The sequence below is a fragment of the Myodes glareolus genome, chromosome 3 (assembly GCF_982192425.1).
Source record: "Myodes glareolus chromosome 3, mMyoGla1.1, whole genome shotgun sequence".
Classification (NCBI taxonomy): Eukaryota; Metazoa; Chordata; class Mammalia; order Rodentia; family Cricetidae; genus Myodes; species Myodes glareolus.
This window is the reverse complement of record NC_142028.1, coordinates 95,586,146-95,599,983: the sequence shown is the minus strand read 5'-3', so window position 1 is coordinate 95,599,983 and position 13,838 is coordinate 95,586,146. Positions and strand designations below refer to the sequence as shown.

The 13,838-nt window shown below is 40.3% G+C and overlaps 1 protein-coding gene across 6 annotated transcripts in view; it reads right to left on the bottom strand.

Annotated features, from left to right (window-relative positions):
• LOC125412376 (cytochrome P450 2J3-like) overlaps positions 1-12,434 on the bottom strand; it is a 35,181-nt gene extending 22,747 nt beyond the window's left edge. For 2 of the 6 annotated variants that reach the window (XM_087904853.1, XM_085686267.2), the window contains exons 1-4: positions 11,983-12,434; positions 6,802-6,964; positions 5,418-5,567; positions 4,955-5,115 (exon numbers count right to left, since the gene is read on the bottom strand). In XM_087904853.1, coding sequence (XP_087760979.1) covers positions 4,955-5,115; positions 5,418-5,567; positions 6,802-6,964; positions 11,983-12,192 — 684 coding nt within the window. In that variant the 5' untranslated portion in view covers positions 12,193-12,434. Of the gene's footprint in view, positions 1-296; positions 474-4,954; positions 5,116-5,417; positions 5,568-6,801; positions 6,965-11,982 lie in introns of all 6 variants that reach the window. The other 4 variants (XM_087904852.1, XM_085686266.2, XM_048453099.3 and 1 more) reach the window with 4 other exon arrangements.
• Between the last annotated feature and the right edge of the window lie 1,404 nt (positions 12,435-13,838).

Genomic DNA, 13,838 nt, shown 5'->3' with positions numbered 1-13,838 from the left:
TAAAAGAATTAGAAAGGAAAGAGATGATATAATCTCAGCACTGAAGATGGAGCAGGGAACCACAGTAACAAACTTCAATGTCTCCTAGGAGATAGGAGACACAAGACAATGATGTTTCTATTGTTTCCCAACGTCGGCTGACTGGTTGACAGGATTACAGTGCCGGTCTAGAACTAAGAGAGAATAAATCTCTGCTATGCTAAAACCCTACCCTTGTGCTAGCCTGCTGCTCAATCAATTGGAAGCTATTCTACACCACCCTTTCTGTAAGAAGACCCAGGGACTGTCTTCCCTACCTTTGCCATTTCCGTGAGGAAAGCATCAATGAAGTCTCTCGGCTCATCAGGGTTCCAGTCTCTGCAGTGATTTTCAACTCTATCAGAAATATATGACTTCAGTTGTCTCCAGGAGGCTAATGCTGCTTGGTGTGATCCAGGAAGATGTTTCATTATCCATGGGAAGATGTTATAGAACTAATTTGGAAGAAGAACATGATAACGGAGACAATATAAAGTCACTTTCTGTTTCAAGATAGTGTAGACTTTTCATCTTGATCTTCTACTGGAACTGTGGGAATATCTGGACCGCTGTTTTTCTTCAGACCCATTGGTGGACATATGAGTGCTCTCATGCAAAATACTGTAGCCTCTGACCACTTCTCACTGGTCAAATTCTTTCCACTCTAGGGCATACACCGATATACCATTCCATAGTTGTCCTAATTCTGATTCTAATGTCATCAAAGACACTGAAGGGTCAAAGAATGAAGGTGGCGGGAAGCAAGATCAAGCTGGGAATCATAGATAAGAAGAGATAGCCCCACCTGCAGTGGCTACAAATTGTGCATATCAACTGAAATTAACCCTGGAGTTTGATATTTCTGAGTCTAAGATTATGGGTTGGATTATGGCGCTAACCTTCTGTGTTTCATTGCTGTAGAACCCAGAAACTCTGATTTTTTTTAGGGATGTATGTGACGTGCAGATGGGTATTTCTGCAGAATGGTGATTGATTGGTACTCAGAGGGCCCTGAGTGTGTGAAGGCAGGTGTCGTAATTTAGTAAAAGTTGTGAGTGAGAGAAAAACACCATGTGACAGAGCTCAGGTCGAGAGGTTTTTATTTCAGGAAAGTAAATGGGGAAATTTATTGTTGGAAAGTTAATGGGAAAAGGGGGAAGCAGAAGGGGGAGACCTGTATCTGGGGAAGGAGTGGCATAAAAGGAGAAAGGAGAGAGAGAGAGAGAGAGAGAGAGAGAGAGAGACAGAGACAGAGACAGAGAGGGAGATGGTAGGTGGGTTGGGTCCTTTTAAAAATGAACACAGAGAATGTGCAGAGGATTGCTCTTAGTTGTTACAGCTGAGGACTTATACCCCAAGGTCAGGCCAGTAAGATGCCTGAGTACTAACAGCAGGTCCTCCTGCTTCATCAAAACTTGGGATGCACCCCCACCTGTGAGTCTCATCAGGGATTTTAATCAAGGAAGTCTTGATGGTGTGAGAAGATGTGCCCTGATGACAAAATGTAAAGCATTACCTACAGAAGGAAAGAACATCTGTGAAGAAAGTTCTGAAGACAGGAGATGCTTGCTCCAACACAGACGCAGCAAGAGCATGAGTCAAAGGCAAGACCGGAGCCTACAGGCTCATCTCCTCCTCCTTGCGTGTAACCAGGAGCCTCCAAATTTTGATGACGCAGAATGCAACTGGGTCAGTTGCCTTTGTTTTTTTCATTGTTTTTCTTTCTCATCTCCTTTTTTTCTTTACTTTTCCAAGACTTTTAAGTGGACAGTGGTTTTTTTTTTAAAACTATCATTCTTATATTTTTAGTTTTTATTGCCCTTCATGAATTTATCTAACAATATTTGTGAATTTTCTTTTCATTTGGAGAAAATAACATTTCTCTCCCGTAAATAATTTTTATAACCTTTGATACTCACTTGCATTTAGTAGTATTTTGACTTTTAAATATAGTATCTTTATATTTTACTTCTTTTCTTACATTTATTTAATTTTATTTCTCAACTTTTTCACTGCTGAGCAATATATTTGATGCCTCCCTTAAGCTGTTGGTATATTTCTCTTCTCCCTCATAACATTTCTCTCTACGTCCTCATTTTTGAACCTTGCTTCTCTTCTTTTTCTCTGTTTCCTGCTCTCCTCCTTTTATCTCACTTATTTACTGTTTCTAGATTACCTTAAATAATTTTGTCATCATAGAATATTGCATAGTAGCCTTCACATTTTCATTTCAACAGAATGTATAAGTGTTATATATATGTATATATGTGTGTATAATTTAATATTGTTGCCAGAACAGTTTGATTCTACTTGTAAAATGTTACTAGTCTTTGAAAAGAGGCTGCTCAATATGAAGATAATTAAAAGAATCCAGGAGAGATATCCTGATCAATAAAATTAAAATTAAAATAAATGCAATAATAATTAATTAAATTAAAATTAATAAAATTAAATAAAATTAATAAATTTAAAATTAATAAAATTAAAATTAGTGCAATAATGAAAAAGGGCAAGATGACATTTCTGAAAATCATAACTCAGCTCAAAAACCCTGAAATATGTCAAATGTTGGGTGTCCAAGCATTTTCTGATCAAGATGATCAGAGATTGAAAGGAAATACAAAGAGGTAGAGAAGTCCAGTGTGGGCTCTAGAGGTGAAAGTCAGCCGAGTGGAGGAAGCAGGGGAGAGGAGGAGAGGCAGTATAAAGATGACAACTGGGCAGGACAGGAGAAAACACAGCAAGGAAACTGAGATTTTATAAAAACAAACAGGAAATAAAAGTGTTGGATAGTTAAAAGCTGAACCAAAAGCGAAACAAGACAAAACTAAAGAAAACAAATAATAATAATAATAATAATAATAATAATAATAATAATAATAAAAACCAAAGCAGAAAACACCGACAGTCTCCACCGCAGAGAAGATCCGGAAGGGAGAATTCTTGATGAGAAGCTGCACTCCACGAGCAGCAACAAAGAATGAAAATGATGACCACAAGCAGAATGAAGAACTGTCATATGGTCAACAGACCTAGAAATGCGCAGGACTTGATTTCAGAAGCTGAACTAAAAAGCAAAGGGAGGGAAAGTGAATTCAATGAAATTACAGGAAACAATTTCCCAAGTCAGACAGTCAAAAAAACCATTCAAATACAAGGTTCATTTAGATCCCCAATTAAACATGATTAACTAGGTACAACATAGTAAATCAAAACCATAAATCAAAGAAGCAATATTTATTGTTTTAAAGGGTTTATCCCAGGAGATAGCCCAGTTAGTAAAGGTGCTGCTTGCACAAGACCAACATCCACATCCACATGTACACCTTGCAAAATGGACAGTAATTAAATTTAAGATATTAATTTCTAATGGAAATATTTCTATTGACATGTAATGACTGAAATGACCATCAAGACAGCAATAAAGAAGATACTTAAGTGAGTGCTACACACAGAGAAGAAAGATGCATCTCAATCATGAGAGCACAGGGAAGAATAAATGGTATGAGAACAGCTGGATAAAGAAGGGTCAGGAAGGAATCCATCGTTTCTTGTACAGCAAACAAGCAAATCCTTATTAGTAATCGAGGTAAAGTAAAAACCAAGTAATCCAAGCAACCAAAAAAAAAAAATGAAACAAAACAAAACGAAACAAACCACTGACAGAATTACCATGACTATTAACACCTCTCAATAATCACCTTAATAAATCCAGGAAGCAAACAGAAACTGGAAGCAAGTTATTCAAAATTAGCTAGAGGAGATAAAGGAGGCCACAATACATTCATAAGAGGAACAACTCATTAGTTAGAACAATTGTAAACATGCATACACAATAATTTGGGACTCCAAATTTCATAAAACAATTAACAATGAATATGAAGTTCGCACAGATTCTCATGAAATAATTATGGTAATGTCAGTACTCCACTCCCATTCCTGCATAGGCCATCCCAAGCAAAAACCAACAGAGAAGCTTCAGAGCTGAACTGTACCATAAATTAAATGGACGTAACAGACACCTGAAGAGTATTACATCCAAATGAAACCAAGAATATTTTCTCCTTAACCGCACCTGGAATTTTTTCTAAAATAAAGAACCAAGTCTTAGCAAATACACAAGAATGAAATAATCATCCATATCTAAATAAACCATAGTGTAATAAAACTAAAAATCAGTAGCAAGAAACACTACAGAAACTACACTAATACAAAGAAAATAAAAAATAAATTCTTGAATGATCAATGGCTCATTGAAAAAACATGGAGAAAAAAGTCAAGCCCCTAGAACCAAATAAAGATGAAAGCTCAACCGACCAGAAAACTAAGGCAATTCTAAGAGGAACATTTGTATACGAATGAACCCAGGGACAGACAACCCAACAACATGGGGTAAAGATTTATGTCTAAATGAAAACACAAGAAAAGTGAGTGGATGAGGCAGCATGAACAATTAAAATATTCACAACATTGTTATTAATACAAATTATTATTATTAACCTGGAAACAACTGGATGACTAACCACTGAGAAACAGTTAATAAACAATAACAAGTTAACAAGGAGAACAAGGTACACAGGAGGGCAGCTGTAAAGTGTGCTTGTAGTTTGTGTGTGAGGAATGAAAACACATGGGAGAAATTACAGCAAAATAAGCAATAAATATCTCCATTCTTTCAAAAGAGGCAGCATTTGGACATGCATGGATCCCACATAAATGTTGGAACTTCATTAAAATATTGGAAACGTTTTTTTATACACAGTAAGTTTTCTTATTGGAAACTTCCAAATCGACAGATAAATTAGTGACAAAATCAACTCAAAGACATTATATTTTAGCTTCAAATAGTCCTGGTAATCAAAAGAAAGAACCTATTTGTACTCGAATTAGCCCCAGTCCAATTTTCTCCCAAAATAAAAGAAACTAGAATGCTTACCCGGACCATCTTTGATGAACTCAAATGCATGGCTTCATCCAGTAACCTCAGCAGCTCCTGAAACTGACTGTCATGGTACTCAAAACGCTCACCAAAGGTGATGGAGCAAATGATATTGGAAACAGCATTGTTGATCTTGAAGTGAGGGTCGAAAGGCTGTCCTGGAGGTAGATAAAGACAAAGTGCATCTTTCACAGATAGTGGTTTGTTAATTCCACGTGACAGAGAACCATTAGCTTCGGAAGCCAGACTGATGACCAGGCCTTAAGGCAGCAGCGAGTCTAATGACCATTTGTGTGATTAGCTGCAAACTCTGGGGCAAGGTCATGGTTACATGCTCACTGGTCAATGCTCAGTGCTCAGCACAGTGCACAGTCCAGGACAAGCACTTAGTACTTAGGTAGATTCCGTTTAATGAATAAAAGGACTACAGCCTCCCACACCTGCCCTGTGGAATGCCCACCTTCCTCCTCTTTTATGACCCCCACAAGGTGTCGGGCCTCCTCCTGCATGCGCTGCTCTAAGCTCTTCTTTCCCAACCCAAAGTTCCTCAGAGTCATCATAGCAAACCTTCTTTGCTCCTTCCATGTCTGGCCACTGGAGAAGATCACTCCTGGAAAGAAGCCATACAGCGTTATAGCATTGTGATTCTGATTTAAAACTCCCTGACAAATGGAATGGTCACTTTCAAGATGAAAAGGAGAAGGGCCAATAACGGATTTGACAGCTGTCTAGAGAGAGAGACAAGAGCACAAAGCAAGGAGCATAATGGCTAACATCTGGTGGCTTACAACGTCACTGTTTAGTAAGTATTTTTAATATATTTTTAATTTGAATACTCTTAGAAAAACACAAAAGTTATTTCCAGAATATTCCAGAACTATTACAATGGATAGAAAAAAGAGATGCAAGGGCAAAGTAAAATTTTTAAGGAACATGATAACTAGGTATTAATGAGGTGACCAAATCCAATTCTTCCCAGAACCAAATTATCTACACTTTGTGTTCAATATGTATATGTATAATGTATATGTATATTTATACACACACACGTGTATATGTGTGTGTGTGTGTGTGTGTGTGTGTGTGTGTGTGTGTGTGTGTCTTGGTATCTATGTCAAGCAAAATGCCAGGAACCACTCCCAGTACCACAATCTGTACAAGTTGTGGTTCCTTAAAGCAGTGTATATGAAAGTATAAGCTGAATAAACCCTTTCCTCCCCAAGTGTCTTTGGTCATGGTATTTCATCACAGTAAAGTAACTCTAAGCCAGACTTCTAGCACTGTGCTTCTTACAACAGACAATTCAGTGATCTAGAATTATTCCGAAGAGTAATTAGAAAGGGCCTAAGAAGTTTTGCTAGATTAATAGATTTCAAATTCTGTGTTCTACTTATGACTTTATTTGACAATAATATAAAGTATTCATATAATAAATTATAACATTGGCTAAGAGCCCAGAGATCCCCATGACTTTAATGATACAGCATAAGCAGCTATAAGCAAGATGCAGTAGAAGGGAAAAGCTGATTTACATCTATTTTCCTAGGGTTGATGTGGGAAAATGAAAGTGAGCACAGTGTCTGGGTGCTGTGCTTACTTCCTATCAAAGCACCTAGAGTTTGTTTTTCCAATTCTAGATGTGGTTTCCCCAAGTCTCTACTAGGACACACTATAAACCATCTTATGGGTGCTTTCATTCAAGCAATGTGGTATCCAGCGACCATTAATGATGGCATTTCATGAAAATATTGGCTTTTAAGAGTGATGGATACATAAGGCATATAGGTGCCTTTTATGTATCTTAAAAATTACAATGCATATCTGATAACACATGAAAGTCTTACCATTTTCATTAAAGACAAGATTGTGCAATGGAAATTTAGGGCGACCCATAAAGTTCTCTTCCAGGTGTGTAAAGGCTTCTTTGATTAAAGGCAGACCGCTTACAATTACTGAAGACATGATTCCAAAATCCAGACTGATAACATTCCCATACATCTTCACAAGCTGAAACATATTTCAATAGTTAGAGGTGGGTAGGCTCATACCGCTCTGTCCAGGAATGGCAGACATATGTGTAGCAAATGGTAATCATATTGATAGGTCTTTATTTCCCTTTGAATGATGAACCTTGGTATGTGGAAATGGTTTTTCTTTTCTTTTCTTTGAAATGTCCTAAACTCAAGTCAACTTCAAGAACGAGATGTACCAATACAAATTCATTAATAGGGATCAATGCGTGAATGGTGTTATAGAGTGTATCCCTATATGAAGATTTTAGTACATGTATTTCAATAAATAAGCATATTCTCTAACTCCTCATTTTGCAGTCTAGGACAGGCAGAATACAGTGTATGGCACCTGGTAAAGACCAAGGTGTGTCTGTATGTAGAACAGAATAAGAAAATAATATATTTACATCATTTTATTCATTAATTGTTCGTGTGTGTGTGTATGTGCATATGTTGTATGTGAAGGGCGGTGTTGCACATGAGTATGTCAGTGTACATCTTTGGGGAGTTTGTTCTCTCCTCTAACCGTGTGGGTCCAGGTGATCAAATTCAGGTTACCATTTTTTTCAGCAAGTGCCTTTACCCACTGAACAACCTCTATGACCTGCAAGCATGGAATTCACAGTAAAGGAAAATATCTGTTGATGGCTTTCTTGTATAAATAGCTATGATAACAGAAGAAATAACAAAATAACTGTGGCTATTTAAATATTAGAATGTGAGGTAGAAGAGGGCTCTGGTAATGGAAGCAACAAAAGGATGGAGGGGCAGAGCCCAGAGACAGGGCTGCTGGGCTCATGCAGCATTCATGTCACAAAAATCCTGGCTGACGTGTAAAAATCATGCTGGGTTCTCAGGGGTCTGCTCTGATAATATTTAACAGATGAATAAAAGGAAAAGAAAGAAAAGGGAATGAGCTTCAACTCATAGAAGACATCTGAACAGTGACTTGGAATTTTGAGTAATTTTTTATATACAATATGCTAATATCTAAGTTGTTATCACAGCCCAAGTAAGCCTGACAAGACTCTCTCTTATTTATGTAGTATTCTCATAATAGTTCTGTGAACTACTACAGAGAAAGCTAAGAAACCATGAGATGGAGGGAAGTAGAGTCCCCACGTGCTCAACAAGGAGCCACCTTCTTCCCTGTCCTCACCCTGTTTACAGTGATGTCACTTTAATGGATATAAAATGTCCACCCCTTTACTTCACTAGACGCTTGTTAAACATTCTTTCTAGGCACAGTACAATGGGTGGCACCATTCTATCAAAGGCTTGGCCCAGAGCTGCCCGGCCATCTAGATTTCATATGATATCACATTTGATGACAGAATCCATAGGACTCATTGGACCATAGACTGTCCTGTGTTGTACCTGTCATGCTAAGCATTTGTTTAGTGTCTCTAGAGTGAATGAGTCTGTGAGGATATTCTATAGGTTATATGTTTAGAGTTTTTGTATTGAGTCAAATCATATATGTTGAAGAACTTTTTTACCATTATCACACTGAGCAACCTGGGGAAATCAGATTAACCCTTTCCTCGACAGTGGAAAATGGAATGCAAAGAGATGTTTGCTAACGTGACTCCATGTGTGCTTATCATGGAGGACAAATGAAGGGAGCATAAACACTAAAGGGAAAGCCATACTTCAGCATGTGGGAATTATTTACTCAAAGCAAGAATTAATATATAATTATACCTAAGTTGCATACATTTATTTTTAATGTAATATTTATTTAAAATCATTTGATTATACACAGATATCAAAATGTAAACCCATAGGAAATACAAATTAAAGAATTGAAAAATTATTGAATTGCCATGATGTTTCCAGCCTCAGTGTCACCATGACCTAATTCTATGACACCAGACATTTCACCCAACCTCATATGACTGTGTAGTAAGACATAGATCAAATATTTTAACTCTGAGAACATTAAATAAAAGCAGTTTTTTTTTATTTTTGTAACTTATGATAGCATTTGCGAGAAGCAAACCTCCCACCAAAGTTTACTCCGTTTTGCCAAAGAACAAGTCAAGTGAGTCTCATCAGGCCCGAGATTGTTTTAACTTTTTGCTTCTATGTCCCAGAGTCGAACACCATCAAAGGGGATCCTACAAGGGGTTACAGTGGTGGGGTTCATCTATGACACCTTGTCACTTGCTATGTGTCTTTTGGGCTGAGCCTGTGAGGTAAACTGTGACTTCTACAGCTGAACTGCTATGAAGAGAATCTCCAAAGAAGCCTGGGAGAGAATTCTGTTTCCCACCCTTCTTTTGCAGCTATAAGGATTTCCGTTTCCTATGGGACAATTATGGGAAGATCACTGGTGTTCATCCTCCTGTAGTGAGGTGCAGCTGAACTATACTGATGGGGCCCTGAAGTTGCAGCCATCTTCCTTTGTGCCAGCCAATGCTGCTGAGACCAAGGAGCCAGATGAAGAAAGCACACACTGGGGTTATTCAGATTCACAATGCAAACTCTGAAATTTCCATTTGAGTCACCACTCACAAAAGTGAGCCCCTGGAGCCTCTAAAGCTACCTCTACAAGCAAAGCATGGACCTAGTGTGTGCATCAGTTTTACAGCACATTACACAAAATGTCCAGTCTGACATTGCTTAGTTCATTCACTAAGACCCAAGGGAACCTTAACTTTGTTAAGATGGAACAGATGTTGGAAAGAGGGGAAAATAAATATTTCAAAGTGGCTATTATAAAATTATTCCAAATAGTGGGAAATCTTAACACAGAAAAGAAAGATGAGAAGAAAAGGCATCAATTTGAGAACAGAAGCTGCCATGGTGTCTGTGGAGAGCTGCACAGCAGAACTTGGCAGAGAAGCAGTGCAGAGATGAGAGGCAGCTCTCCCATGCACAGCACAGAGAAAGCCAATGGCAAACAGCAAGACCCAGCACCATAGATGTCATGGCTGTGCACCAATGTCCCGAAAACAGAAAAGAGAAAGTGTAGATGAGACAACACTTGGAAAATGGTGGAAACTTCCTAGTCTGGCAAAATGCAAGCCTGCCTTGTAGATTCCAACAGCATTAAAGCCCCAAATAATACAAAACTATCTCAATCAATGTGGAAACTGAATCTCTTGAAAGCAGAGAGACAAAACAACAACAACAAGCAAATAACCAAAAAGCCAAACAAAACAAAACAAAAACCTTTAATACTTATAGGGAAACCACAAAGGCCAGCAAGGAGTAGGAGAACATCTAAAAATGTGAGTGCCTCTCATTGTCAACCTAGTTGTCTACAATCAGGGGAAAGAGTGTGGGAGAGAGGGGAAAGGCATTCTGAGGAGGGGCACAGCTAAGCGGTTTCCTTCTGCTACAGTTGCTTCTGAAGGTTGGAAGAAGAAAGTGCTTGAGGTCAGAAAGGAAATGATGAACTTGAAAGGTCAGAAAAGAGACAGCTATGGGAGGATGAGTAAGGGGCAAAGACAACAGACTCCTGTGCCTTTGAGTTCCAGCTGCACTGACACTGAAGAGCAGGGCAGTGTGGGATGTGGGTCTCAGTGAGTGGGGACAGCACCTGGGGCAGTGCATCAAACAGGGGAGGGGGCTTTCCGATGTTTGTAGTATCTTCGCTTCACATGGAAAATGGTGTTAGCAAACTCTCATGAGCATCATTTGCATATTGAATAATGTAGAACAGTTGTTGGGAGGACAATAGTAGAGATGCAAAGAGAGAGAAGATGAATAAAAAGGCATCTACTCGGAAAGTATCCAAGAAACCCGTGTGGCAGAATAGGAAACCAAAATGAAAGAATGAAAACAGAGCAAATAGACAAATTACAAAACAATAAAACATTGAGTTTAAATGCTTACATGTAAATTGTAAACAGACATGTTCTATCTCTCTCAATTAATGATGAAACTAGAATAACAAATAAATTTCCCAAGTATATGTAGTCCAGATGAATGCAATTTTAGTTTTATATAGAGTCAAATACAAAAGCACTGAAAAGCAGAAGCCTTCCACATACTGACCAAAGGCGAGGCTGCAGGGTGTAAGAGATCAGAGAAAATTCAGGAAAAACAAATTTTCTCTGGATAAGGAGGGACATTACAAAGCCATGGTTAAGTCATCAAATGGTGCCTGCCAATCTTAAATGTCACTGTTTACACAGAACAAACTTCCCAATTGAATCGGGGAGAGAGCTTCCAGAACTGAGTAGAGAGTGAAGAAACTCTCCAAGGGTACCTGGACACTTGCTTGTGACTTTCTTAGTAACTGATATCAGTAAGTGAGCAATCAGCAAGGATGTATAAAAACTAAGGCTCAGTAAGAGAGAGTTAACACCAAACTTCAGTCAAGAGGAGTAGAACACCCCCGCCCACCCCCGTCCCCTCTCTGGATTATTTTTTCTTGAGAAGCACTTTAATCAACTAAGCTGAGTTTACATGCACTTCTTAAAGCAGCAGGACATATCTGTCTCTGTCATCATTTACTATTAAATCATCACATAGACCTAGACATATTTAAAGAATTCAAATCACACAGTGTTTTGTTTTCTCTAACCTAAAAGGAACCATCACCTGGGAAGTATGTCATAGAATTCTCCAATTATTTTTGTTTCTCTCTCTCTCTCTCTCTCTCTCTCTCTCTCTCTCTCTCTCCTTCTCTCCCTCCCTTCTCTCCTTCTCTTCCTCTCTCTCTCTCTCCCTCCCTTCCTCCCTCCTCCCTCTGTCCCTCCTTCCCTCCCTCTCCCTAAGACAGGACTTCTCTGTGTAGCCATGGCTGTCCTGGAACTTGCGCTGTAGACCAGGCTGGCCTCAAACTCACAGAGATCCACCACAACTGCCCTGCTAAGCTGCATATTTCTTAAAAGTGCATGTTTAGAAGGTATTTGTCCTGGGTTTGTGGACTAGGAACATGAGCTTGGGAGCTCGGCATGCCTGTCCCCGTCCCCCACCTTTCCCCCATTCCTGAAAGTCACAGATCTACCAGTTCAGTATTAGGTCAGCTCACAGCTGGACAATCTTGTACCTTCCTACCTGCTGGACCACCAGGTGCGGCTTATCCATGTCCTTCTGCAGTAAATTGCCCACGAAGGGCAGGCGTCTTGGCCCCGGCGGAAAGTTCTTGGGGTGCCGTCTTTTGAGGTAGTCACCCAGGAACAAGAAGGTGACCACAGCCAACAGTAGAATCCGGATATGGAGCACTGCCCAGATGGAGGTCACCAGGGAGCCCACGGCAGCGAGCATGGTTGGTATCCAAGTGGACTCTTCAGAGAAATGAGAGTCTGAGCTGAGGCTCAGGGCTCCTAATCTTATATTGCTCTTATATAATCTACTCAATCCACTTCCGATCACACCCCTCCATATCCCTTGGAGGCCCTAAGATCCAGAGAGCATAGACACTCTGCCCTTACTGGCCCAATTCCCCATCTCTAGCCAGAGGTCTTTGGCACTCCTTCCATTTGGATCAGGTCCTACTCCTAATGGTCAGCGTTCTCTGCCCTGCTCTGTTGCAAGCTTAACTAGATAGACCTTTGGAGTTCTTTCTTTTCCCTTCAAATGGCAGTTATAATAGGAGGTGAAAAGAATTTGGGTTGAATTTGGTAATTACAATTTGCACTTACTAATAAACTACTTTGGTACTATGTCCAGGATATAAAAACCCAAGTAGCTGTATGTCCCGCGCTACCGTCTCGCCAGCAAGAACCACGCGGTACACATAGGATACTTCTGCAGTAAAGCTTTAATGCCCCTTGGGAGAGCGGGCATCAGCCAACATGGCGGAGACCCAGATAAGATGGAACCCATCCCTTATATAGGAAACAGACCCTGCTTTGGACGTGTCACTCTTTGATTGGTTCACTGCCCATTATCCCAGATGATGCCTCGGGAGTAGGCAGGGACGCAGCGGTAGAGAGTTACCAAGCACGTGCGCTGGGATTAAAGGCGTGTGCTACATCACCTTGAACTCACAGAGATCTGCTTGTCTCTACCTCCCAGGCATTGGGACCAAAGGCGTATACTACCATGCCTTGAGGTCACAGAGGTCAATCTGCCTCTGCCGCCCAGGCATCAGGACTAAAGGCGTGTACCGCCACACCTTGGGGTCACCGAGGTCAATCTCTACCTTTGTTCCTAGAAGCAATGGAGAATGTGGTCCGGCCCTCCACATATCCCCCTTTTTTTACTTCTTAGCAGAAAGGCAACTCCCTAGGAAGGTAAAGATAGAGGTCGCACTTCCCAAAATGAAAACATAAAAATGGGCTTACACGGAATCTGTCCCTAGGCTCATGACACCTGGAACCTATCCGGCCTGCCCTCTGCCAATTTTCTGGGAAAGGGAATATACGGCAGGAAACCCTTAAGCAGAGCGACTTATCTCTCAGAGAGGGCCATTCTCTGTGCGATGCTCTTCAGCTCGACAACCTTCAGGGCTAGCTAAGCCAAGCACTCCACCCTGTGCAATGGACCACAGTCCTAGGGGTGCAGGAGCTGGTTGGCTTAAACCTTACTGCTTTAACATAAATAACCACACATCAGTAGAGGCCCCCTGTTCCAGGGCAGCCAGCGCTTGTGCAATAACCACTTTGTCCCTACGATTTTGGGATTTGAGTCAGCAGACCATCCAGAGGAGAAACTAATCCATAGTATAGGACTGTTCCAAAACATTTCCACCCCCACCCATTCTTTGAAGTAGGGGAATGAGAGACACGGCCCAGGACTGGAGTCCTACGGCCAAGCTTATAAATCATCTCTAGGACGGTAGGGAGGGGGCCCAGAGTCTTATTGGTTGTAAAAAAATCGGGGAGACACCGCCATCCTATGGTTGACTGGTAACAGCTTCAGGAAGGCTGAGAGTGTCCTCCATCGGTGCTCTGTCATCCATCCGCAAA